This window comes from Hipposideros armiger, unplaced genomic scaffold (genome assembly GCF_001890085.2).
Source record: "Hipposideros armiger isolate ML-2016 unplaced genomic scaffold, ASM189008v1 scaffold_188, whole genome shotgun sequence".
Classification (NCBI taxonomy): Eukaryota; Metazoa; Chordata; class Mammalia; order Chiroptera; family Hipposideridae; genus Hipposideros; species Hipposideros armiger.
In genome coordinates this window covers 2,503,753-2,529,069 of record NW_017731538.1, presented here as the reverse complement: position 1 = coordinate 2,529,069, position 25,317 = coordinate 2,503,753, and the positions used below count along the sequence as shown (strand labels likewise).

Below are 25,317 nucleotides of genomic sequence, written 5' to 3'. Positions count from 1 at the left end.
CAGAGAGATAGATAAGGACAGACACAGAAGGTGAGACACGCTGAGAGGGTGACAAGGAGAGACAGACAACTTAGAGGGGGAGGGAGGGAGAGAGAGATGCCTCCGAGGGTGAGGTAGAAGAGAGATTCCTCAAGATTTAGGAGTCTGACGCCTGTCAGTTGAGTGAACAGCTAAGACTTGGGTCTTGCTCTGTGACACGGCCCAGGTGGAACAACCTCAAAGAGCAAGACTGCACTGGGTTCAGGGGCTGCCAGATTTACTCACTTGATTCCAGATTCTTGGTTCCAAGGGTGGTAAAGGAATACCGGGGTCACCACGCCTGAAGGAAAGGTGGCACAAAAGGGAATCTCAGAAGTAAATCAATGTGGACAGAAGACCAAATAACTTGAGATAATTATAGGTACTTCCACAATAATTAAGGTCTTAGAAACTCTGTACAACTTCCTGTATAAAAAGGAAATGCTCAGTAACAGCTGAGATTGAATTTCCACAGTATGGCAGGATGTAAGCTCAGGGTTAGATTCAAGTTGATCTAAAGAAATGCAGTATTTCTTTCTACGGAATGAGAGTGACACCCACAATATGCATATGCACACGCAGACAATGTATTACATATTATAAATTTTGGAAAATATATTCTTGGGATATTTTCCTCCCTTCTTTAGAGAGATATTATTGTAGGAATAAAATCACTAAAATTTTAACTGTGATGTTCTCTACCTTGTGGATGATAGGGGATTGTTCTTCAAATTGTCCGCACTTGAAAACAATTTAAATAAGTGTGTATTCCTTTTATAATTGGAAAACAATTATAAGACCAATTGCAAACTGACTTTTTTCCTATATATCTGAGCAGGTAGAAAACAGGGAAGAGCACGTATGATCTCAGGTTCTATTATTTTCCAGCTACTTCAGACCTACCAGTATTGTTCCTGTAAGTATAACATACACTAAACTTCAAGAAAAGATAACAGGTTTTTCTCACATTAATAAAAACTATTGTACATCTTCTGCACCCTATAAAAAATTTAAATATTATTGTATCAGTCAGGGTCCCAGCAAGAAACAACTGGCACACTCATAAAGGGGCAACTAAAGAGAGCATAATCAGAAGGTGGTCAGGGGAACAGCAAGAGACGATGTAGCACCGCTGCCAACCTGGCACCAACATGGAGGGAGATAGGGTGATAAATATACTGATCTCTATCTCCTGCTGCCTTCTGATCTCCTGCCACTGCCCTCCATTAGCTGAGCTCAACCAGAAGCCAGAGAGGAAGGAAACTTGCTGATGGAATCCATAAAAGGTGAAGTAGAGCTATAGAGGCAACAGATAATATCTAGCATGATGACATCAAAGTGCAATCAATTCCACAATTTACTATAAATATTTCCAAATTTAAAGATTTCTTTTTTTTTCCACTTTTTTTATTAGTTTCAGGTGTACAAAACAATGTAATAACTAAATATTTACACCCCTCACAAAGTGATAACCTGCTTCCCCCAATCTACTACCTCTGACATCTTATATAGTTGTTACAATTCCACTGACTCTATTCCCTATGCTGTACTCCACATCCTGTGACTCTATACATATTAAATGATAGCTGACATTCATTACTATTCAGCTTCAGCTTCAGGTGTACACTGCAGTGGTCAGGTACTTACACCGTCCATGACGTGATCTACCAGAAGAATCCTAGAAACACAAGAGTTTTGGACTTCAGTCTTTGGTGCTTTGCAATATACATATATAAGAATATTAATTATTGTATTTTTATACTAGCAAAGACTTGGAAATAATCTACTTACTCATTACTAATTATTCAGCAAATTATTGTATTTCCACACAATGAACTATTACGCAATTGTTGAAAACGATATAGATCATTACTTACAGACATGAAAAGATAGCCATGACTTTCCAAGTGTAGTATAAAACAGTTTAGTATAATCTTATTTGTACAAAAAAAAGTTTATATTTATATACACATTTGTGAGGTATGTGAATATGTACATATGCAGAAAAGAATTTTCAAAATGTTTATGCACTACATAACAACTTTTACACGAGCATTTATTTAATTATTCAACATTCATTATTCATTCTGTGGGCGGAAAAGGGGCCACATGTTAAACCTGACAAGCTCAGGAGACTGAAAAAAACACAGAGGATGGCGTGAACATAAAAATTTCTAACAAAGGTGGGCCATGGCAGGAAGTCACATCCTTGGCCTGTAGCTTCCTTGAGAAAGGTCCATCTTTACCTTAAACCTGTCTCTCCTCTTTTTGCATCTAAGATGACATACCCTTACAATATCAAAGTAATCTCTTTTTCCAGACCCCCCAGGGGCCACAACCCACCACACCAGAGCAGGAAACTACAAAGACCCTCATTGTTATCTTGTTCCCCAAATACTATCTCTACGTGCTGTAAAATGCTATTAATTATGCTGTACCCACCAATGTAAAAGAATTGTGTGTCTCTCCATTTTACTTTTTATCCAATCCCAGAGATTTCCCTGCTTTGCTTTCTCCCACCCCCTTAATCTACAGCAAATGGATTTAATGTAACATTCCTCCTTTGATTGTAATGTATAAAATAAGTTGCAAAATGGCCATTTTCTGCAGCATTTTCTCAATCCGTTGAGACTTTGCTTCCCGGCAACTGTTTGTCAGTTTGGCTCAAATAAACTCCTATAAGTTTTCTCTTAGGCTGAATGTTTTTCGTCAACAATTCAACAAGCTCTATTAAACACTTAGTAATTGCTAGAACAATCTTTTAATTTAAATGTTAATTTAACCGATTAAGTGATTTTTAAAAATGACAACAAATATTTGTGAATTTAAGGAGGGCACTCTCACATGCTACTGTTGAGCTATAAACTGGTAAAACATTTCTGGAAGGCAACTCTTAGCACTTTTATCAAAACCTAAAAATACCAACTTCATTTGACACTGCAATTCCATTTTTAGGAATTGACTCTAAAGAAAGGAACACAGAGGGCCAGCCTAGTGGCTCAGTTGGTTAAGAGCTCACTCAAGAGTGCGAGCTCTGAGCAACAGAGTCGCAGGTTTGATTCCTGGCCCGAGCTGAGCTGCCAACAGGTGGCTGGATGGTTCAGCTTAAAAAAAAAGGAACACAGATAATATATATATATATATATAAAGCAGCTTATAAATGAGTTGCTTGGGAGAAGGGTAACCTAAATATTAAACAAGAGGCAGCTGGGTAAATAAAATATCACGTTTATAAGGTGGAATACTAGGAAGCTGTGTTCAACCAGGAAAATGTCTAAAATATATGTGAAAAGGTTTGAAAAGAGTGTGATACTAAATTGCTCTGAACTTGTATAAATCACTTAAGTGATTTGAGTTTACTTCATCTACAAAGCTCAGATCCTTATGGACACTTTCAACTCGTACCTTACCTGAGTCTAGGTACTCATTCTTCCTTCTTTACAAAGAAAATAAGTCATCGTTGGCAGTCGGTAGATGTTAGATTGGCAGCTGTTTGCTGTCTTAAACTACAATATATATAATCTGGGGATTTACTAAAAGATGCTCTCAAAGTAAAAAATACATATTTCAAAATAAAATGTTTTTTTTTTCTTTCGCCTTCCTTAGTGGCCTAATCTCTTAGGAGTCGTGCTTGGTTCTGAGGACACAGAAGGTAATGCCCTCAAAGAGTTCAAAGTCTGATGGGGGAAAACCAATAAAGAGTCATCAATGACAACAGAGCCTTGACAGATGAGTTCTCCAGGGAGCGGGGAAAGGCTTTCAAAGTAGAAAGAAAAGCATGTATTTAAACAAGGTACTCGAGGAAGAATACGGTTGACACACAGAAACGGACCATTATTTTTTTGGCTTCTCTTGTGGCAGTCTCGATCCTCAGTCACACAACACCCCCAATTTCTGTGAACGCTGAATGAGAGGTTGAGAGCGGCACACTCAGTCACTCCGAGTCGCAGCTGTCGTCTGGAGCGGCTTCAGGTGCATCGGTCGGGCCGGTGAGAAACTGGAGGGAATCTGCAGCACACAGGTAATATCACTGACGATGTAAGAAGGGCGACTCGGTAGAGGCTGTTCGCCGCCTCGGGCGCTCCTGGCCAGTTTCCGGCCAATCTCCGTTCCCCCATCTTCCGAGGCCCCGCCCACCTTTAGCGGCTGAGCGTTCTGAGGGCGGGGAAGCGTTAGAAGCCTATCGATATCTCTGGGATAGACTGCTCTCCCCTGCGCCGCCGCCGTCAAAATCCCGCAGACGTCTCTGTAGATCGCCGAGAGCTGGTTTCGGTTTGGTAGTGTTCCTTGATCCGCATCTCTACTGAAGGGTACAGCCAGGCCCGCGAGGGAAACATGGTACGTTGGATTCCAAGCCCAGGCAGGGTTGGGGCAGAGGCCCGCTAACTGGCGGATGGTGAGCCGGGTGCCCTGTCATCCTTAGAGCGGCCCGGGGCCACGGGGCATGGAAACCTCAGCCGACGGGAGGGTTCGGGCAGTGATTCAGCATCTCTGGCCTAGCCGGGAGAGGGGCGGTCGGTAGTCATTGCGGCCTTTCATCGGGGTTTGTTTAGCTTTCTGCCGGGCTTCGGACACAACTCCTTCCGTCAAGTAGCCGAACTCTCCCCCTCAAGTTCCTTCAGTGGAGTAGGTTGCGAGCTGTCCTGAGTGGCTCCTCGTGCTGTGTGTGGGGGGGAGAGGGGAGAGGAGGAAATAGGGACTTGACTTGGAGGCCTCCCTGTACTGCCAGTGCAGATTTGACCCCAGGTTTTGGGTTCCTTTACGTTGTCCATTTTCCTGGTGGGTCCGTCTCATTTTCCTCCTAGAGCCCGATCAGAAAAGGCCCTTTTCAATCACTTTGTCCAGTCACCTAGTTTTACAGATGAAAGGAGTGATGTTATCAGGATTACAACATAGGTGTCAGGGCTTCCAGTCCTATGTCTGCCATTCCAGCACTCAACTTTCTCACCGTCATGATTATGCTCCCAAGTACTGCTCTGGTAGACTTGTTTTAATACCGTCATTAAAGCAGTAATGGTTTAGTCGCGGTAACTATTTGTGTCCACCTCCAACTTCCTGGGGACATTTTTGTGTTGATTCATTCAGCTTGAATGTCTGCATGTGCAAGGCACTGTTTTAAGTGCAGTGAGGGTTCAAAGATAAATCAATCATGTCCTTAATCATAAGGTACAAAGGGATGTGCAAGTAAAGAACTGGTGGGAGTATATGCTGGGGGGATTTTGGAAAAGATGGAGAAGACCAAGAGATAGACATTTGAGCTAGTTTAAAGAAAAGAAATGCTTTTGACTATTAGGGCCTGGTATAAGGGAAGAACTTTGGCAAAGGTAAGAAGTAAAGTTGACAGATAGCAACTTTAGTAATTGACTGAACCCAAAGGGAGTGCTATGGACAGTGGTGAAATTGGAAGTTGGGAAAATGGTCCCATCTAGATCTGCTTTCCCTTTCCCCCAGTAGCTCATGGTAAATGTAGAATCGGCTTGCAACTGAATAATACTGTAGTAATCTTACAATAAGGTTGTATTAACAGCATTGTGTTAATGTTGAATGGAAACATTTTTTTTTAATGATAGAGCTTGTTAAGAGTTGGGATTTTTAATGTTCTTATATTAATAAGTCTTTTTTTACTTTCAGTTTCGCAACCAGTATGACAATGATGTCACTGTTTGGAGCCCTCAGGTAAAATAATGTTTTATACTATTTCTATGAAGTGGCTTTTGGTGGCTGCAATATGTTTAGAAACTCATAAGATTGTAGGCTATGAAAAGATAGAATAGCATCATTTTAGACATTCCTGGAACCTAAATTTATCATTAAAGTAAGTTTCCTGGTTTAAAAAATTTTTGAGATTTGACTATGCTCATCTGAGATTTGGGAACTCAATTAATTTTAAATTTATAAAAAGGGTCTTGTAAGATGACTCTGAGCTGTGTTGGTTTTTCTTCTTTAGGGCAGGATTCATCAAATTGAATATGCAATGGAAGCTGTCAAACAAGGTTCAGCTACCGTTGGTCTGAAATCAAAAACCCATGCAGTGTTGGTTGCATTGAAGGTAAGTATATTAAGTATATTTTCCTCGTTTAATAAAAAATAGAACTGTCAAACATGTTTCACTGGACAGATAATAAAATTGTAAACTTGCTTTTATGTCTCATAATGTCTCCCTCTATTTAGAGAGCACAGTCAGAACTCGCAGCTCATCAGAAAAAAATTCTCCATGTTGACAACCATATTGGTATCTCAATTGCAGGACTTACTGCTGATGCTAGACTGTTATGGTGAGTATGATCATGAAAAACAAAAGAAACACCCCTTTTGATTCATAACTGATTCCATTCTAGAAAAGATCCTGATAAGATATTTTAGGAAGTTGTCTACCAGAGCATGTTTAAGTTAAGATTGTGAATACCTGAGTGGATTTAGGCTCAGTTACTAAGTATTCTATTTCTTGATCCCTGTAATAGTAACCAATAGAATTAACCATATTAACACTTTTGAGAAGTCACTGAATAATGTGATACTTGTTAACTTAGTGTATATTGCTTGAGATAATGTATGTCTAAGAAGAGCTTGACAACTTGTATCTGGTTTCTAAGAATCAGCTGAACTACCCTTGCTTTCTTTAATATGCCAGCATTTATTTTGCAAAGCTCAGTTCTGGATATTACAGGGTATACAAAGGTGAATCAGACATAGATCTTGTCTTCCAGGAATTTAAAATCTAGTAGTACATCTATAATACAAAGTAGAAAGTGGAGAGTAACAGGTAGATTTCTGTGAGAGTCCACAGGAGATAGAGATTATTTCTAGTTCAGAGGCATTGTGTAAATACCTTTCAAAGCTAAGGCTTTGAAATCACACAGATTGAGTTTAGTTCCCACCTTTACCACTTAGTATCTGAGATTGAGTTAGTTACTTAAACGCTCAATTTTTTTTAGTATTTTCTCTTTCAAGGTTATTGTTAAATAGCCTAACATGCAGAGCATTTAACACAGTGATTTCAGGTAATATGTGAGTGTGTGTATTGGGAGATGGGAAGTAGTGAGCCAAAACTAATCTTTTAAGTCAGATTTAATTAGGGAAGAAAGAATATAACCATGGAGGCAAATAGTAAGGCTAATGTTTATGATTTTCTAGTTATCTAGAGAGCTCTTGCTCTCTTAGGCCAGCAATATAGTGACAGCATTATTGGTTTCTGTCAACTCTTGAAAATGTAAAATATATTGCACTGTCAAACATTTTATTTAACCCAGTCTATCAAAAATATTGCCATGTCAACATGTAATCAATATTAAAACTATTAATGAAATATTTTATATTGTTTTTTATACTGTCTCTGAAATTTCATATGTATTTTGTATTTACCATACATCTCAATTTAGACTAGCCACTTTTGAAGTATATCATCGTTAAATAAGGATAGAAGAGAGAGTACTCTTTTTCTCTTGCTTAGCCTTCTCTATTCTATAAAGTGCTGTGTGACAAAGGTTTTCTAGAACTAAGGAATATTTTAGTGTTTTTTTTTAACCCCATGTGATCCCAGAGTTTGTGCAAAAATGTATCCTTCGTGTCTTTCTGATTGCCCAATATGAACGTAATCCATGTAAATGTCTAGCAGAAAGCAAAAAGAAATCAAAGTATTTAGATATGAATAACTGTGATTTGAAATTACTAATTTTTCTGGTTTCTTTTTTAGTAATTTTATGCGCCAGGAGTGTTTGGATTCCAGATTTGTATTTGACAGACCTCTTCCTGTGTCTCGTCTTGTAGCTCTAATTGGAAGCAGTATCCTTTTTATGTTAGCATTTTGGGCGTGAACTTTCAAGGATTTTGATACTTAACTCTTACATTAGTTATTAGGAATATAATTAGGAGTACACTCTTTACATAACAATATATAACATAAGTAAGATTGTGAAAAAAAATGGTAATTACTTTTCAGTAACAATGTTTAAAATAGGAGAGTTGTGGGAAGTTTTACCATGGAAAAATAGGTTCTAAATCAGAAATTGGTTTGCTCTTTCATCAGCCCTTATAAGCAATTGAAATTTTCCAGACACAGATAAGCTCAATTTTAAGAAAACTATCCAAGCATCATTTTTAGAGGAGATTTAAAGTTTTTTATTGGTGGTTCTAAATGTCCCCCCAAATCCTTGACTTCTTATATCCAAAATGAATGAGGTTCTCTCCATGGGAGGAGAACATTTTGTTAGCATTAGTTATTGGGTATGGTGGATAGCTCAAGATTTTTTAATACTAGACCAAAGAAATACTGATCTGTTTTGTCTTCTTCCTGTGGTATTAACAGATGATGCAGCAATTAAGAAACCAGAGTTCTTTGTTAATAATGTTTAATTTGAAAATAAAGGTAGTACTTTATTCCTTGTTGGAACAGGCTCTTTAACTAGTTTAAGAGACCCAGATACCAACGCAAAGATATGGCCGGAGACCATATGGTGTTGGGCTGCTTATTGCTGGTTATGATGTAAGTTCATAGAGTATTATTATATTTTAAATAATTTTTTTAAAACTGACTAGAAATTTTCTAATTTTGAGCTCAACCAAAGTCAAGAATTATGTAGTGTATTGTTTTTTCTATTTGTAGGATATGGGCCCTCATATTTTCCAAACCTGTCCATCTGCCAATTATTTTGACTGCAGAGCTATGTCCATTGGAGCCCGATCTCAATCAGCTCGTACTTACTTGGAGAGACATATGTCTGAGTTTATGGAGTGTAAGTGATTTTTTTTGCCCCCCTCCACTCTTTACATAGTGAGTTAACATAGTATCCTATATGAAGAAAACGATCAGCCTTACAGAAAGAGTTTTTTTTTAATTAAGCCCACGAAGTGTTTATTATTTCTGTTACTAAGTTTTTACCCCTGCTGACTACCACAGCAGTTTTATTCACCAATATTTAAAAATACAACTATGTGTCCCCAACCTTGAAGATTCTTGATTCTATTCATCTGCAGTGTGCCGCAGCCAGAGTTGAGAAACACTGTACTAGCTACCAATTTTAAGTTATGTTTACAACTTTTAGTTGTCTACGATTCCATTCTTTCTTCTTGCTATACACATTTTTACATTAATCCATAAACAAGTAAAAAGTCAGTGTAGCTGTGGTAAAGAAAGGTAGAAGATGTAAGATGTGATTGTAAGACATGATGATAGGGCAGGTTTTTAAGGGCTTTTCTTATGCAAGGATCTTGGATTTTAACACATGCTTTTTAAATCACCTATTGAGGTGAGTATGTGGTTTTTTTCCCCCTTCATTCTATTGTGGTATATTGCATTGAATGACTTGATGTTAAACCAGCTTGACCATAGCATATAATATAAATTGTATGTATAAATGTTTATATAAACATAAACGTTGCTGAATTCAGTTTGCTGGTATTTTGTTGAGGTTTTTTTGTGTAAATATTCATAAGGCATATTGATCTGTAATTTTATTTTCTTGTGATGTCTCTGTCTAGTGTTGGTATCAGGGTAATACTGGCCACATAGAAAGAGTTGGAGACTTCTTCTATAAAGAGCGAATATAGCAACTAGAATTCCACAGGATACATTCTACAAAACTTTGAGCTGTATTTTTATGAATCAGGATTTTGATTTAACTTAAATGTCAAATTTAGTAACAAAAATCATGTGTCCTGTCATTAAATAAAACAATAGTCAGCAGTGTTATTAGAAGATTACAGAGCTAAACATTAAACTTTTGGCTGTTTTTATTGTGATATACAGATATTTAGTATGTGACTAAAACCAAGATTTTAGACTAGACCCAACAGATAAAAAGCCTAGCATGAAGATGAAATTAAGAAATAATTGTTAAACTTATTACATATAGGTAACTTGAATGAACTGGTTAAGCATGGTCTGCGTGCCTTACGAGAGACACTTCCTGCAGAACAGGACTTAACTACAAAGGTAAAAATCATGTTTTCTAATTGTAGATATTAACATTGCAGTTTAATCATTTATTCCATAAATATAAGTAATAGAAGAGTATGTGCTTATAGCTCTTTAAATTTGGGAGATGGTTGCCTTGGCTCATTGTTTCTCTTTAAGTTATTCACTAAGTGATCGGATTTTGAAACAATTTTTAAACATTTCTTTTTTATATAAAGCAGTAAAACCAGTAAGTCTGATGTAGAATGTCCTTTATTTTGTCAGCAGATAAGAATATCTTCATATTTTTAATTCAGTTGACAAATATACATATAGAGCACCTACCACGTGCAGGCACTAAGCATTGAGAGTATAGTAAACACCATAAACATCTTGGCCTTTATGGTACATGCATCCAAGTAGGGGGAGATAGACAGTGTGCCCATAAGTAAATTATGTAGTATAGTAGAACGTGATAAATGCTACAGAAACAATAAAACAGGTTAAGAGGAGAAAGAATGGCCAATTGGGTATAGGAAGGAGGTGTGGTGGGTATGATTCAAAATAGGGTGGTCAAGGGTGGCCTAACTGAGAAAGTGGAATTTGAGGAAAAGAGCTAAAGGAGGTGAGTGAGTGAGCCATGCTGATGTCTAGAGCAAGATTATTCCAGGGAATACAAGTGCAAGGGCCTTGGGTCCAGAATGTTTCTAGTATTTGAGACAAAGAGGCCAGTAATGTTGGAGTCAGTGATTAAGAGGAAGATAAGGAAGGAAGTCAGAGGTAATGGAGGCCAGCCTGTGTGTCTCCTATAAACCATTGTCAGTACTTCGGATTTTTCTCTGAGTGGGCTCTTAGAATTTGAGCAGAGGAATACATGATTTGATGTAGGTTTTAAGATTCACTCTGGTTGTTATTTAGAGAGCAGATTGTATTGGCATGGGTGGAAATAGTTTTAAGATTGTTACAGTAATTCAGGTGAGAGATCGTGGTGGATTAGAGTAGTCATAGAGATGGAGATGATGAGAAGGATTCAGTTTTTTGGTATGTTTTGAAACTAGAGCCAAAAGTTTTGCTAACGAATTGGTAGTGGGGTATGAGATTTTTAAAAAGGATGTCTTCAAGGTTTTTGGCCTGACTGAAAAAAGAGATTTATGATTTACTGGATGGATAAGACAATGGGAAGAACAGGTTTTGGGGTAGCGTTTGTGAAGGACGATCAGGCAGTTAGTTTAGGACATAAAATTTGAAATGCCTATTGTTTGACCATTTGGCAGTATAGACTGAGCAGTTACCAGATGTGCACTCCCTGGAGTTTGGTGGAGAATGGTCTAGCCTAGAGTTACAAAGTTTGGAGTCTTTATGCAGAAATGGCTTTTAGAAACTGGACTGGATGAGATTGCTAAAGGAATTAGTTAGACAAGAGGTTTAAAGACTTGGCCAAGGGCACTCTAACCTGTAGAGATTGGGAGGTGAGTAGGTATCAGCAAAAAGGCCTGAGAAAGATGGCCCAAGAGGTAGGAGGAAAACTTGGAAAATGAGGCATCCTTAAAAGCAAATGAAGGAACTATTTCAAGGAGGAAGGAATGAAAAATTGCTACTAGATCAAGGAAGATGTGGATTGAGAATTAACCATTAGATTAGTAATGATGTCACTGGGGGCTTGACTAAATAGTCATAATGGATTAATGGGGCAAAAGCCTGGTAGGAATGGAATCAGGAAAGAATGGGAGAAGAGGAATTGGAGACAGCTCTTTGGAGGATATGTAGATAGTATGTTGTGGATCCAGAGAAATGCAACAGTGGCTGGAAGAGAATGTAGTGAAAAAAGGGTTTGTTATTTTTTTTTAAGATGGGAGAAATTACAGCAAGTTTGCTGTATGGTTATGAGAATAATTCAGTATAAAGGGAAACATGTAGGAGAAATATGGAAAAGTTGCTAGAGCAATTTCTTTGAACATTACACAAGTGGAAAGGTCGGCCTTTTAGAAGTTGTACTGTTCATTCACAGTAGCAGGAAGGGAGAGAATACAAAAGAGTGGATACTGTGAACATTCATTCTCTTCTTAATTTACTTCTATTTTCTCAGTGAAATCGGAGCAAGGTTTTCAGCTTCAAAGAGAATGGAGAATAATATAGCTGTCCAGGAGAAGGGGAGAATGAATGATCTAGGGACCTGTATAGTACAATGCAGGAACCACTAAAGGACTCTTTGAAATTCATGATCATTAATTCAAGTGAGATCAGTCAGCATATATAAATCCATTTTGTTATAGTGGTTGGATAATTATTATTCGATATGTATGTTCTTCACATAGGCTTTATAGCCTGCATAATCTTCTAAACAAGTTTTCCTATTATAAAAATAATATTCTTTCAAAAAAATTAGGAAAGCACATTGTACTTTTAAAATTTGTTTAAAATACCTATTATGGTATCACTCCACGATGACTGTCTTTTAAAAACTGGGTATACAGTTGACTCTTGATATTTACAATTTGGAAAAGTTTGTTCAAGTGTCTGGCTTCCTGGTTTCATAATTTTACTGAATCATTGAAAATGGCTTATATATCCTTATGCCTAAAACTTGCACTAAAATTTTAATTTCAAAGGAGCTATTTTGCACTGGTTAGCATTCATTGAACATTTTAAGTATTGCTGTTTAGTTTTCCTGTTTAAAACAGTTCCTAATCCCCACTAAATTCAATGCATTAGAACCCAAAACTTACTGTTTCCTTATTAAGAACCATCATGTCTTAACTTACTCAAGAAACAAATTTGGTTATTTCTTAGGAGTTAGGTTTACTTTCTAGCTAAGTGGTTTGTTCCCTCAAACTGACTGGTCTGCAACACCTTCCCATTATGAGCCAATGTGAAAATTTTCTAGGTGACAGATCTTTATTTGGGGTTACTCATGATTATCACAAGTGAATATTTATATATGTAAATTACAAGGGCTTACTAGTTTTCTTCTTTTTTCCCTACACTTAGTATTTTTAAGTCTTATTCAAGTGCTATATATTTTTTTCTGCTTTTTTTCATCCAACATTTTATCATAAGCATTTTCCAACGTAAATTCTCTTGATTTTTTAATTTTTACTTTTTTCCTCCCTCAGAATGTTTCCATTGGAATTGTTGGTAAAGACTTGGAGTTTACAATATATGATGATGACGATGTGTCTCCATTCCTGGAAGGTCTTGAAGAAAGGCCACAGAGAAAAGTACAGGTATGTAACTAATCATAACACAAGAGACTTTATTAGTTATATAGTAAACCACTGTTCCTACTACAACTGTAAATCTACCATTTTTTTTGTCTTTAATTATTGAGATAAGCTAGTAATTAAAATCGCAGTAGGAAAACTAAGAGCTGAGTAAAGTGAAATACTGAGGGGGCAGTGGTCTCCATAAACACAAAAAGGGTTGATGATTTAGTTATCTGTCTTTCTCACAATTCTGTGGGTTGACCGGGGCACAGCTGATGGTTCTTTTGCTGGTCTCACTTGAGTCTCCAAAACATTGCTGTCATTAAGGGGGTGGGGCTGGAACATCCAAGATGGCTTTACTCATATGTCACCTTTACTCATTTTCTAGGTATCTTAGAGAGAATAAGACTGGGACCTCTGCTAGGATGGCTGGGCCTCTGTCCGTGTAGTCTCAGGGCCTCTCCTTCACCAGGGTCTCTCTAGCAGTATAGCAGCTCAGCGCTTGCAAAAGTTCAAAAGCTTAAATGTGAAAGCTGCCAGGCATTCTTAAGGCCAAGGCTCAGTGCTGGCACAGCATCACTTCTGCACATTCTGTTGGCTGAAGTAAGCTATAGGACCAGCCAGGAGTCTATAAGAGGGAGGACTGGGAGAAAGTTCACCGGAACCAGCTTTGGAAACTAAGCTGGCTCTTCACAAATCCTGAGGAAAGGAACAAGAAGTGTTGGTGAATCCCAGGTTAAATACTGATCTTTTATATTGGATATTTAGAATGCACATTTGCTATTTATAGATGCTTCCTCAATAGCCGTGTAATTGGAAGTAAAATGTCCTGTACAGAAAGTTCTTCTACCAGCATGAATTCCTCTTCAATTTGAAAAGGATATTGTTGGTACTATTTGTAGGAGCAAGATTTGCATTATTTTAATCGCAGTTGGTAAGAACCAGCACTTTTGGGAAGAATGCAATAGAGCGCCACGCAAGTGGTTTGTTTGGTCATATTTTTGCTGTGTTTATTAGTGCTAAAGAGGAAAAGGAAATCTAAAATGTGCCGATTGTATTTTAAGGCTAGTAGTGATGATAAAAGGAAGGCCTTTTATCCTTGAGCAAGACAAAGTGTGATAAAAACGCTAGAATTGTTAGATGATGTTTAGGTTTTCAGAACTATAAAATTATATCTTTAAAAAATCCTTTGGTTAGAAATTTCAACAGGACAGTGAACTAAAATTGAGTATTCAAAGTATCACCTAACTCCTTTTTCTCATAAATTTTGTATAACATAGTATTACCCATTTTCTTTTTTCTTCCCCTTTTAAGCCTGCTCAACCTGCTGATGAACCTGCAGAAAAGGCCGATGAACCAATGGAGCATTAAGCGATGAATCAGTCTATATGTGTATTATCAAATATGTAAGAATGCAAGAACATGTACTGATGACAATAATCTATACTTTGAACCAAAAGATCTGTAATGGTGACATGGTATGTTTTAAGAATCAGTCCAGGTGTGATTTTTTTCCGATCCCCTTCACTAAACCATATATTGTGATGCATTTTTCTTTGAGAGGGTCTATATAATCATTTTCTAGAAAGTATAGTTATCTGTACTAATGTTTTTATATAAAGAATATAGTGTCTTTGTGGTTTTAAAGACAACTGTGAAATAAAATTGTTTCACCTATTGGTGTATTGAGTTTTTGTTTGTCTTTTAAAGTAGCCTCAACTATATAAATAGTCTGGGATTACAACTGGTCATTTGCCGTGTTTGTCAAATTGCCTTATTTTTAGTGATGGGAAAAGATAATAACTCTTATCTATCACAGCCTTATACTAGTTCCCCAGTGTATGGACTAGCTGCATGAGAATTCATGGAGATTTGGTTCAGAATACAAATTTCAGGGTTCAGCTCTGGAGATTCTGATAAAACCTAAGAAACCACCACTTCAAGCAATAGCAGTAGCAAGATGATTAACATGTGAACTGTTTTTCTTTCCAACCAGCAGATGGCAGTAATGATAGCTCTGCTCTCAGTGTAGGAAACTTTTTCAGAAATAACAAAAGGGAAATTTTAATCTGAAACTGTCATTTCCTCTTATCCTGCTCAACCACACTCCAGCATAATCTTGAGGCTGTCTTCCATTATTCTTGTGCACTGTGTACCGAGATATTGCACAACAACTTTTATCTTTCATGCAAAATAAAATGAAATTGATTTTAAAAACAAAAGCAGTAATCCAAAATTTTGCGCTAAGAAGCCTAGAGGAGTTATTTTTTAAGACCCATGTCTTTCTGGAGAGGAGCAGTTCATTTATTAGATAGGGAACTTGGATTTTAGACCTAATTCTGCTAATTAGCTGCTATTGGCTTTAGGGAAGTTGCTTAGCCTTATTTTAAGGAAATCCTGCAGAGAATTATTCTGAGGGTTAAATGGGACAATTTATGTGAAAATACCTTGTATACTCAAAAATTCTTAAAATGTTAGTTTAATTTTTTTCCAGATTGCCCAAAGCTTTAAAAGCATTTGTAGGTTTAAATTTCTCTGACTTGTGAGGGGAGAGTGGTAAGAGAAACTGGCCACCTTGTTAAGAGAAAAACCTGACTAAATACAGGAATGTGTGAAATGTTAGTCTCCACTTTGGAGTAGCCTCAAGAATCTGCCCTTTGAACTTGGGACAAGGCCAAAAGTACCATGTGGCTATTTAATTGACAATGAAGTTACATCAAGCACATGTAACTTGCACAAACACAAAATAAAACGAGGGAGTTGCCCCCCCTACCTTCAGACTCAATGGCAGTATAGTCTGCCAGAGGGAGCATAAGAGAGAAATTTCATAATCTCTTTTCTCAGGCAGGTCTCTTCCCCTGTGCCTATCATGGTGTGAGCCTTTGTCTTTTTGTTAAGTGATTCTATTTAAAGACTGTGTGTGTGTGTCTCTCATCATTTTTGTACACTGTTCCCTAAATGTAAACCAAACTTGGCTGGCACTCAACTGAAAAAAAAAAACTGATCCATATTTGTACTTGGGGAGCAATTTAGTAATTTTTTTCAATATCTGATTTTAGTCATACACTGACTTTAGAACTTGAAATTTTCCTCACCCCAATAAGATTCAACCCCGCTATACAGAGTTCATTGTGATGCCTTTTCATGTCATTTTATCTAGTTGTTATACTCAATTATTCCATTTAGTCTGTTAATTATAAACAAAATTCCTAATGTCCTCTCATAAAACCTATCACTTTGATATAAAGATAATACTCAGTTCACCTGGAATTTATTAAGCATCTATATGTGCATCTTTGAAGTACCGGTATGGTTAAAAACGAGGCAGTAAGGTAGGTGACGGATTCAGGTTCTGGTCACAGCTTTTTCAGTGTTTGACCATTTTGCGGTTTTGGTTAAGTTCCATTTCTCTAGGCCTTGATTTCCTAGACATGTAAGTTTTTATGATTCTTGGTATATGACAAGTTTTTGCTCTCCAATAATTTATAATTTAAAAAGCATTCAAGGGGCCGGCCGAGTGGCGCGATGGTTAAGAACTCGCTTGGGATGCCAGAGGGCCCCGGTTCGGATCCCACATATGAGGGCCAGTGACACTGCCCTCTACAGCTAAGATGCTGAACAACAGCTCGACCTGGAGCTGGGCTGCCATGAGTCGCTGGTGACGGCGTAGGCTGCAGCCCCTGTGGCAGTGGGTTGCCATGGGCTACCGTATGTAGCCAGCAGCCAGCGTGAGCGGCCAGCAGCCGCAGTGAGCGGCCGTCCAGAAGCCAGCGACTGATCTGCCTCGCCAGAGAAGAGCGCAATGATGGTGCCAACTTGGGCCAGTGAAGCAACATCCTCCACAACTAGATTGAAGAACAAGACGACAGCAACTTGTCTGTTCCCCTTCCCCCAATTCCCCAGCACTGTTCCCATTCCCCCAATTCCCCCAATAAAAATCTTTAAAAAAAAAAAAAAAGCATTCAAAGTGATGTAATTACATGCTAGAGTAGAAATAAGTCCCAAAACAAAGTGCATGCTATAATAAGTCAGGAAGAATTAGACTATGTAAAGTTCTGATACCTGTTCAACAAGTTGTTATTTTAAGAATATATAATAGTATATACACTACCTATGACAATTTTAAGTACAGACCTTAAATGAGGTTTTATAAAACTACATTTTCTTGCCTTTTCCCATATTTAACAGTTTACTTAATAGCTTGGTCATGATAAGCCTCAAATTTTATTCCATAACACAGTGGAACCTCCAGGACAACTCAAGGGGGGTGCCATTAGCCCTACACCATCACTATGACCCTAAACTGCTGAGCTTTCTTATTGCTAAGTCTAGTTTTTATGCTCTCTTGGGCTTCATTTCATGCCAACAGTTTGTCATTTCCTTTTTTTTTTTTTTTAAAGATTTTATTGGGGAATTTGGATGAGAACAGCACTGGGGAATTGGGGGAAGGGGAACAGACAAGTTGCTGTTGTTTTGTTCTTCAGTCTAGTTGTGCTTCACTGACCCAAGTTGGCACCATCATTGTGCTCTTCCCGGGTGAGGGAGATCAGTCGCCGGCTTCTAAAAGGCCGCTCACTGCAGCTGCTGGCTACACACGGTAGCCCATGGCAACCCACTGCCACAGGGGCTGCAGCCTAGCTGTCGCCAGCGACTCATGGCAACCCAGCTCCAGGTTAAGCTGCTGTTGTTCAGCATCTTAGCTGTGGAGGGCAGTGTCACCGGGCCTCACATGTGGGATCCGAACCAGGGCCCTCTGGCGTCCCAAGCCAGCTCCCAACCATCGCACCACTCGGCCGGCCCAGAGATTGTCATTTCTTGGTAAGTGGGCTTGGAAACCAGATAAACTACATTTGTAAAACTCTTATGTTAAAAATGAATACACAGAAATGGAACAACCTGTTGTACACACATCTTGAGTTGATCTCAAGAGAATTATGCTAAGTGAAAAACAGCCAATCTCAAAAGGTTACATCATATATTTCATTTATATTACATCTTGAAATGACAAAATTATAGAATGGAGAGCAGGTTAGTGTTGCCAGGTGTTATGGAGGGAAGTGGCTGTGACTATAAAATGTTAGGGCTCTTCCTGTCTCATGATGGTGGCACAGGATCAAGGTGAAAAGGAGAACCCCATGCGGGAGCTTTGCATCCGCAAGCTCTGCCTCAACATCTGTGTTGGGGAGAGCAGAGACAGGCTGACCCGGGCAGCCAAGGTCCTGGAGCAGCTCACAGGCCAGACCCATGTGTTCTCCAAAGCTAGGTACACCGTTAGATCCTTCGGCGTCAGGAGAAATGAAAAGATTGCTGTCCACTGCACAGTCCGTGGGGCCAAGGCAGAAGAAATCTTGGAGAAAGGTCTGAAGGTTCGAGAGTACGAGTTACGAAAAAATAACTTCTCAGATACTGGAAACTTTGGCTTTGGGATCCAGGAACACATCGATCTGGGAATCAAATACGATCCAAGCATTGGTATTTACGGCCTGGACTCCTATGTGGTGCTGGGTAGGCCAGGTTTCAGCATCGCAGACGAGAAACTCAGGACAGGCTGCATTGGGGCCAAACACAGAATCAGCAAAGAGGAGGTCATGCACTCGCTGGTTCCAGCAGAAGTATGATGGGATCATCCTTCCTGGCAAATAAATTCCCATTTCTATCCAAACGGCCAATAAAAAGTTTTTCATGAAAAAAAAAATGTTAGGAATGATCCTTGTAATGGAATTGTACCTTAACTGGTGGTGATCACTGGAATCTAAACATGGTCGCTCCACACATAAGTGCATGTTAAACTGGTGAGATGTGACAAGTGAATGTATCAGTGTCGATTTCCTGGATTTGATATCACTATAATTACACAAGATGTTACAATTGAAAGAAACTAGGTGAAAAGTGTATGGGAGTTCTGTATGTCACTCTACAATTATCTCAAGGTAAACACTTTTAAAAAAATGAATGCGCAGGATTTGAGGAGCATTCAGAAAATGTTATAAACACATGGCCTTTGTGATATATTTTGAAAGCTCAAGGAATTCATTTTTTGCTTGATGGTTCCAAAAAGAAGTCTCAAAATATAATAGCTGGATTCTAGATAGAGGCTCTATTTGTGTTCTATCTCCCTAACCAAGGTGAACCTGATGGAACCGCAAATAGGTAAAACCGAAGGTGCCATGGCAGATTGTAGCTGTAAACATTAGGTCTTTTGGAGATAGTAAAATCCTTTAAAACAGTCACTGTCAGTCTTCCTGTATGCATAAAAAATTTCAAATTCACTGGGTGTTCAGAATGGATCGTGAAAGGGCCGTTCCTAAAAAAAAGGCAAGTTCTACAGTGTGACTTCGGTGATCAACTCCAGCCTGACTGCAGAGGCAGAGATTCAGATTACTGAAGATGTTAACCTAAATAGATCTTCGTATAATCTAGTGCCCTTTATTAGATAAACTGAAGTCACTAACTCGAGTAGTATTTAGTTACTTTCCCAGTTTATTAGTGAGTGGACTTCTAGCTCCCAATCTTGTGCTCTTTTCCATTGGATCAAACAGCCTTGGAAAACGTGTTTCCTCTCTCTCCAAGCACTTCTTCCCCTTGACCGTTTTAATTCCTGGAATAAGACACAATTTCTAAATAGCGTTTAAATTACCACAGCGCTTAATTCAGGCTTGCAGGGAAAACATTAAATATGTGTTTCCAGTCTTCTCTGCAGCCTAAACCAACCATGGACTAGAGAAAAGAAACTTACAGGACGTCCTTGCACCGCGCAACCGCAGGACGGAGAAAGCATGTCCTCTCTGCGTTGCCGTAGGTGCTAGGTGGCTGCAGCTTCGGTCGTCTCCCCACCCCCGTCCACGTCAGCCAAGGACTCCGCGGAGCCTCCGCTGCTGCTGGGGGTTGGAGCCGGAATAGACGGTCCCGCTGTTGCCCCAGCTGCTGCCCCTCGGAGCCAGGTAGCGGGCCACGAACCCCCAATCCCAAAGGCCTGGTGGGCTAAGCAGAGTTGGAGGAACTGGCTCTCTAGCGGGAAGATGCGGACGGGGAGAGACTAGGCCGCTCGCGTCCAGGCCTGGCGAAGTGGAACGAGGGGTCCGGGAAGCTGTGGGCCGGACGCCCGGTCCCGGCCTGTGTACTGGCCCCGCGGTCTTCTCTGTCCCAGGCCCCCGGGGCTCGCCATGCCACGCCGGGGCTTGGTTTGCAGGAGAAAAGGGACAGGGAAGGGGCGTGGAGGTGCAGCGCACCGATCCACGTACGCTGAGTCGTGTCCCACCGATGAACGCGATAAAGCACTTCAGGGTTTTAGCAGAGGAACCGTGCACAGGGTCTCTTCACTGAGCATTTCGGATTGTGTGTTATGTTAAATCACTTCTGTAACATGGTGGAGTGGGGCAGAGGGACTGTCACTATTGTGGGCCTTAATTCTGCAGCGCAGCTTTCTGAACCCTGGGCGGGGTTGTGGAGTAGGAGCTAAAGTACCTTAGGTCAAAACTGACAAGTGTTGTTGCTTTTTTATTATTATATTAGGCTTTATTTTTATGGGACACGATGTAGATTGACCCTCCCCTTCTAAAGCTTCAAAACTCATAAGCCAAACTGAATCCACTTTAGATAGTAAGGATCACTGAAGTTATTGGGTGTGTTTTGTTTTTTACTTGTATTGATATCCTTGTATTTATTTCTCTAGATTTCCTGGCATCTGTGACCCTTAAATCTTGTATCAAGGGTTGATTATAACCAGGAACCATGACGGCTGCTGAGAATGTGTGCTATACGTTAATTAACGTGCCAATGGATTCAGAACCACCATCTGAAATTAGCTTAAAAAATGATCTAGGTAAACTTTGATCATATTTTGAAAAAGAAAATGAAAATGAAAAGCTATTTGCATTTCAGGTTTCTTTATAATAAGAAATGCTTAATTTGTGCCTAAATATTTTCTTCTAATATCTCTTCAGTAAACCTTTTGTCTTATTAAAAATGAAAACTTAACTACCTTTAGACTTGCAGTATTGGTTTTTGGAAATAAAACATCTCAGTTTAGCTTAGTAAAGCTAAAGGAATGTAATAGTTTAATTGTTAGATATTACTAAAAATAACAATGACTTGTGTAGTTTAATAATATTATACTTAAAGGCAGCTGACAGTTCTCTATACAGAGAACAAAACAGGTTGAGAGAATGTGTATTTGAATATCTTAGTTCCTTTGTGCATTTAACTTCATATTACTTAGTTTGTAATACCAGAAGAACTTTGTTCTTTGGGTTCGCCACCTGTTGAACAAATGAAGTCAACTTTGGAATACACATGCATTTTCCAGAATGGCTTAAGCTTTTCATTTTAAAGCATTATGCAAAGGAGAAAACAAGAAGTATATTTCTGATTTTTAAAAGTGTATGCCTCCTTTTTGTGAATGATTCTGTCAAAAAAAATTTTTTAAGTAATGCATGTTCCAAAATAATGATTCTTGTTTCATTGAACTACTAACTTAAACTGATAGCTACTGTTTAAAACAGAGTAGGGTGAAAATTATGCTTCAGATCTTGAAAGTATCTTTAAGAAGGTTGTTTGCAGTTTGAAAGGAGACAGTTCTTACTTGTGTATTCCCACCTCTTAATTAATAGTAATGGAATACCTCCTGATTTTAGATTACTTAATATCAGGTTTCTGTTGAGGTCTATTTTTAGAGAAGAAAGAAAAAAACCCCTTTTCTATGGCATTTAAACTGATACCCTTATATACAAAATATATATCTACATGTATATGCTCATATATGTTGTGTGTGTAATATATATGTATATATGTATGTATTCATATTCACATAAGATAGTAGAATGGAATGCAAATTAATGAATAGACTTTCTGTTTTTTTCTTATAATTTAAAAGCTTTCATTTTTAGATCCCCACAAAATACTTAAGATTATAGCTGGGAAGGTAAAGAACAAAACCTGTTCTTAATTGTAACAATAGCCTTTTCTTAATTGCAGCTGCCTTTATTTCTCTCTCCCAACCAATAAATAAGTAGTCTAAAATTTGTGACTACCTCTCAAGAGTTGAGATGAGAAACTGTTTAGTAGTTTCCAGTTTAAGTAACAAATACTTTTTTGTTTGGTGAAATATTGAGTTTCTTTACCTACACTTTTCTTTACATTTAATCACTGGATATGAGCTCTAACAACTGTACATTCGCCGGAGACTAGGAAGTACTTAGTGTATTTTGGTGAACTGAATTGATATTGAAATTTTTCATATTTTTGGTAGTGTTCATAAAGAAACAGAAGTTTTGAAAAATTTGAAGATGTGGATAGAAACATCCTTCACCTCAATTTGAATTGTTGAAATAAATGGAAATTGGGTTTGGAGGGGCTCAGAATATAAATAGTGTAGATTTTTTACAAGTTTGCTATTAAATTTTTAAAACTTAACCTTTAATTACAAGTGGTGGTCTAGCCTGCTAAACTTTTAGGATTAGCTAATTTGTAAAAAGTAAACAGAACTGGAGCAAAAGAAGCCAGTGATACAATTTTATGCCTTTTGACACTCCTTTACCTTATCAGACAGATTGGAACACTTTTTTTAAATTAATAATTCAGAAAGGAAGCTTTGGGACAAAGAGAGGAAAACCTGTTTAAGCTCATTAAATACAACTTTAGCCACTTAGAACTTTGCCTACTCTCTCTTATTTTCATGGTTATTGCTTTCAGCTGCTGTCATCTCGCCTGATGCTTTTTGTCATCCTCATAGACTTAAAAACTGAAAGTTTGCCCAGATGGATACTCAGTTCACTCTTTCACATTTATTTTATGATTTGATGTGGTACATACCATTTTTTTTTTCATATGTGACAGGAAATTTAATACTCTGAAGCAGAGAGAGATGCATGAGAAGTTAATCTGTTTTGAACAAAATTATTGACCCCTTTGGGATAAATTGGGCAATAACCCTCACTGTGTTCTCAGTCCGAATACCTGAGGATATTCTCTCTTCTGCAACATGTTAAAATATTCTAAACTAGGAATAGATACATACATAACCTTTGGCGGCTAGAATGAACTTGTGATTTTACCTAGTACAATTCTTCAAGCTTAAATCCTTCCTATAACACTATCGACTGGCATTCACAGCCTCTATCTCTTTGACAACAGCAAGGAACTCTTTAATAGCCACTTTGCTCTTAATTGTTGGAAATTTATTTCTAGTTCTATTTTTTTTCCTCATGATAACTCGAAGATTATTAAAGACTTTTGTCACCCCTCTTTGTCCTCTCTTCTAGATGTTTGTTTATATTTATGATCGAAACAATTGTAGTAGCATTGTGCTTTTCTCTTATATTTCTGCCTTTGAATTGTGGATCTAAAAGATGTACCATAAATTATTGTATGCAATGATAATGTGAAGTTATGAATTGTGTAAAATACTTTATAGTGTGTGTTTTGTTTTGTTTTAGCCTATGTAACAAGCTAGTATCTTAAATGTGTTATCCTTAATTCTAAATAATGGCAATTTAGTATATTTTAATTTTCTTCCAATTTTTTAGGTAATTTTTAAAGAAAGATTCTAAAGTTTTATGGCCTGTAGAAATATGATAGGATTTTGAAATTAATCTAGTCTTTAGTTCCCAACCTTTTTGAGTTTGAGGATCTTCCTAATGTTGAAAATATGTCACTGATCTCCCCCACCCCCATAATAGTGGTTGTAACTTCGGTTGAGAGAATACACACTGACTTAAAAGCTACTTTGTATTCAGAAGCACTCAATAGCATCTATTTACAGTTTGAAAAAGAGCTGCATGTGTGTTTGAGACATACATTATTTAGTATACCTATAAATTCATGGCCTCTACATTAATTCCATTGGTTAGGGACCAAAGATCGAATCCAATGCTTTCATATTATATGTAAAGAATGATAAGATTCAGAGACAAATCAGTTGTGTAAAGTCATATAGCTTGTTTGTGGCAAATCCAGGTAGAGAACCCTTGTTACGTACTTGGGTTAGTGCCTTGATTAACTTTCTGCTGATCAAGTAAGAAAGTATTCTAGTAATTGCTTTTGAAATTATCTGAGGAATTTTCTTTTTAAATAATTGCACTTTTTGTTATTTTAATTTTTGAATCAGAAAAAGGAGATGTGAAGTCAAAGACGGAAGCTTTGAAGAAAGTCATCATTATGATTCTGAATGGCGAAAAGCTCCCTGGACTTCTGATGACCATCATTCGTTTCGTGTTACCTCTTCAGGATCACACTATCAAAAAATTACTTCTGGTATTTTGGGAAATTGTTCCTAAAACAACTCCAGACGGGAGACTTTTACATGAAATGATCCTTGTATGTGATGCATATAGAAAGGTAAACTAAATCTTAATAATTATCTCAGAATATTGCTTTGATTTTAGGTAATTGTAAAATTGGTGGAATGGGCTTTGCTTTAGTCTTTAAAATTAAATCTAGATAAGACGTAAACTGTAAATATATGGAACTGAAATTATAAAGAGTTATTGTAAAAAGTTATGTTACTGTTTTTCAGGCATTTTCCATGCATTTTTTGTGTTGTTAATAAAAACCAGTGACACAGAATATGACATTGATGTGATAAATAAAAATTGTTTTAATCAGCAGGAATTTGATGACTTATCTGATAATTTAGGTCTTTTTCCTCAAACCTACTTTCTGATATTTTTCATTGGAAAATTTTGCATTAAAAATTTTATTTTATTTTTTAATTTTTTTTATAAAATGCTGGAACTCAACATTTCATATTTAAATTATTTATATCAGGATCTTCAGCATCCTAATGAATTTATTCGAGGATCTACTCTTCGTTTTCTTTGCAAATTGAAAGAAGCAGAATTGCTAGAACCTTTAATGCCAGCTATCCGTGGTTGCTTGGAGCATCGACACAGCTATGTGAGAAGAAATGCTGTTTTGGCCATCTACACCATCTATAGGTAAACAGAGATACTCCTTTGGCCTAGTTCTCTGAGGACTGTTTAGTCTTTTAGATTAGAGGTTCCAAAATGGTTTCTTACAGATTGTATGTAGCATTCGCATATGTTTTGTTTGGCCTGAACAAGATTTTTCTCCTTATCATCAAGTTGTCAGCATTGAAAAAATCAAAGATCTGGCAACACTGGGTTCTAGTTTCTGCATGACAACAATCTGCTGAAATTCAATGACAGTAGCCGCCTTTAAACAGGTTGTACACTTTACAGTTTATAA

The 25,317-nt window shown here is 37.8% G+C and overlaps 3 protein-coding genes across 3 annotated transcripts in view; all 3 read left to right on the top strand.

Annotated features, from left to right (window-relative positions):
- The first annotated feature begins 4,265 nt into the window (after positions 1 to 4,265).
- PSMA1 (proteasome 20S subunit alpha 1) lies at positions 4,266 to 14,795 on the top strand. Its single transcript, XM_019652887.1, has 10 exons — positions 4,266 to 4,356; positions 5,650 to 5,694; positions 5,966 to 6,067; positions 6,190 to 6,293; positions 7,712 to 7,800; positions 8,430 to 8,500; positions 8,621 to 8,750; positions 9,870 to 9,949; positions 13,024 to 13,134; positions 14,428 to 14,795. The coding sequence occupies exons 1-10, from the start codon at positions 4,354 to 4,356 to the stop codon at positions 14,482 to 14,484; spliced, it is 792 nt and encodes a 263-aa protein (XP_019508432.1). The 5' UTR covers positions 4,266 to 4,353; the 3' UTR covers positions 14,485 to 14,795.
- Positions 14,796 to 18,197: 3,402 nt separating this feature from the next.
- Positions 18,198 to 18,746, top strand: LOC109388281 (60S ribosomal protein L11-like). Its single transcript, XM_019652885.1, has one exon. The coding sequence runs from the start codon at positions 18,210 to 18,212 to the stop codon at positions 18,729 to 18,731; it is 522 nt and encodes a 173-aa protein (XP_019508430.1). The 5' UTR covers positions 18,198 to 18,209; the 3' UTR covers positions 18,732 to 18,746.
- A 1,201-nt stretch (positions 18,747 to 19,947) lies between these two features.
- The window catches only part of COPB1 (coat protein complex I subunit beta 1), a 35,701-nt gene continuing 30,331 nt past the window's right edge, over positions 19,948 to 25,317 (top strand). Inside the window, exons 1-4 of the mRNA XM_019652884.1 lie at positions 19,948 to 20,054; positions 20,786 to 20,935; positions 24,218 to 24,447; positions 24,877 to 25,046. Coding sequence (XP_019508429.1) covers positions 20,845 to 20,935; positions 24,218 to 24,447; positions 24,877 to 25,046 — 491 coding nt within the window. The 5' untranslated portion in view covers positions 19,948 to 20,054; positions 20,786 to 20,844. The remainder of the gene's footprint in view (positions 20,055 to 20,785; positions 20,936 to 24,217; positions 24,448 to 24,876; positions 25,047 to 25,317) is intronic.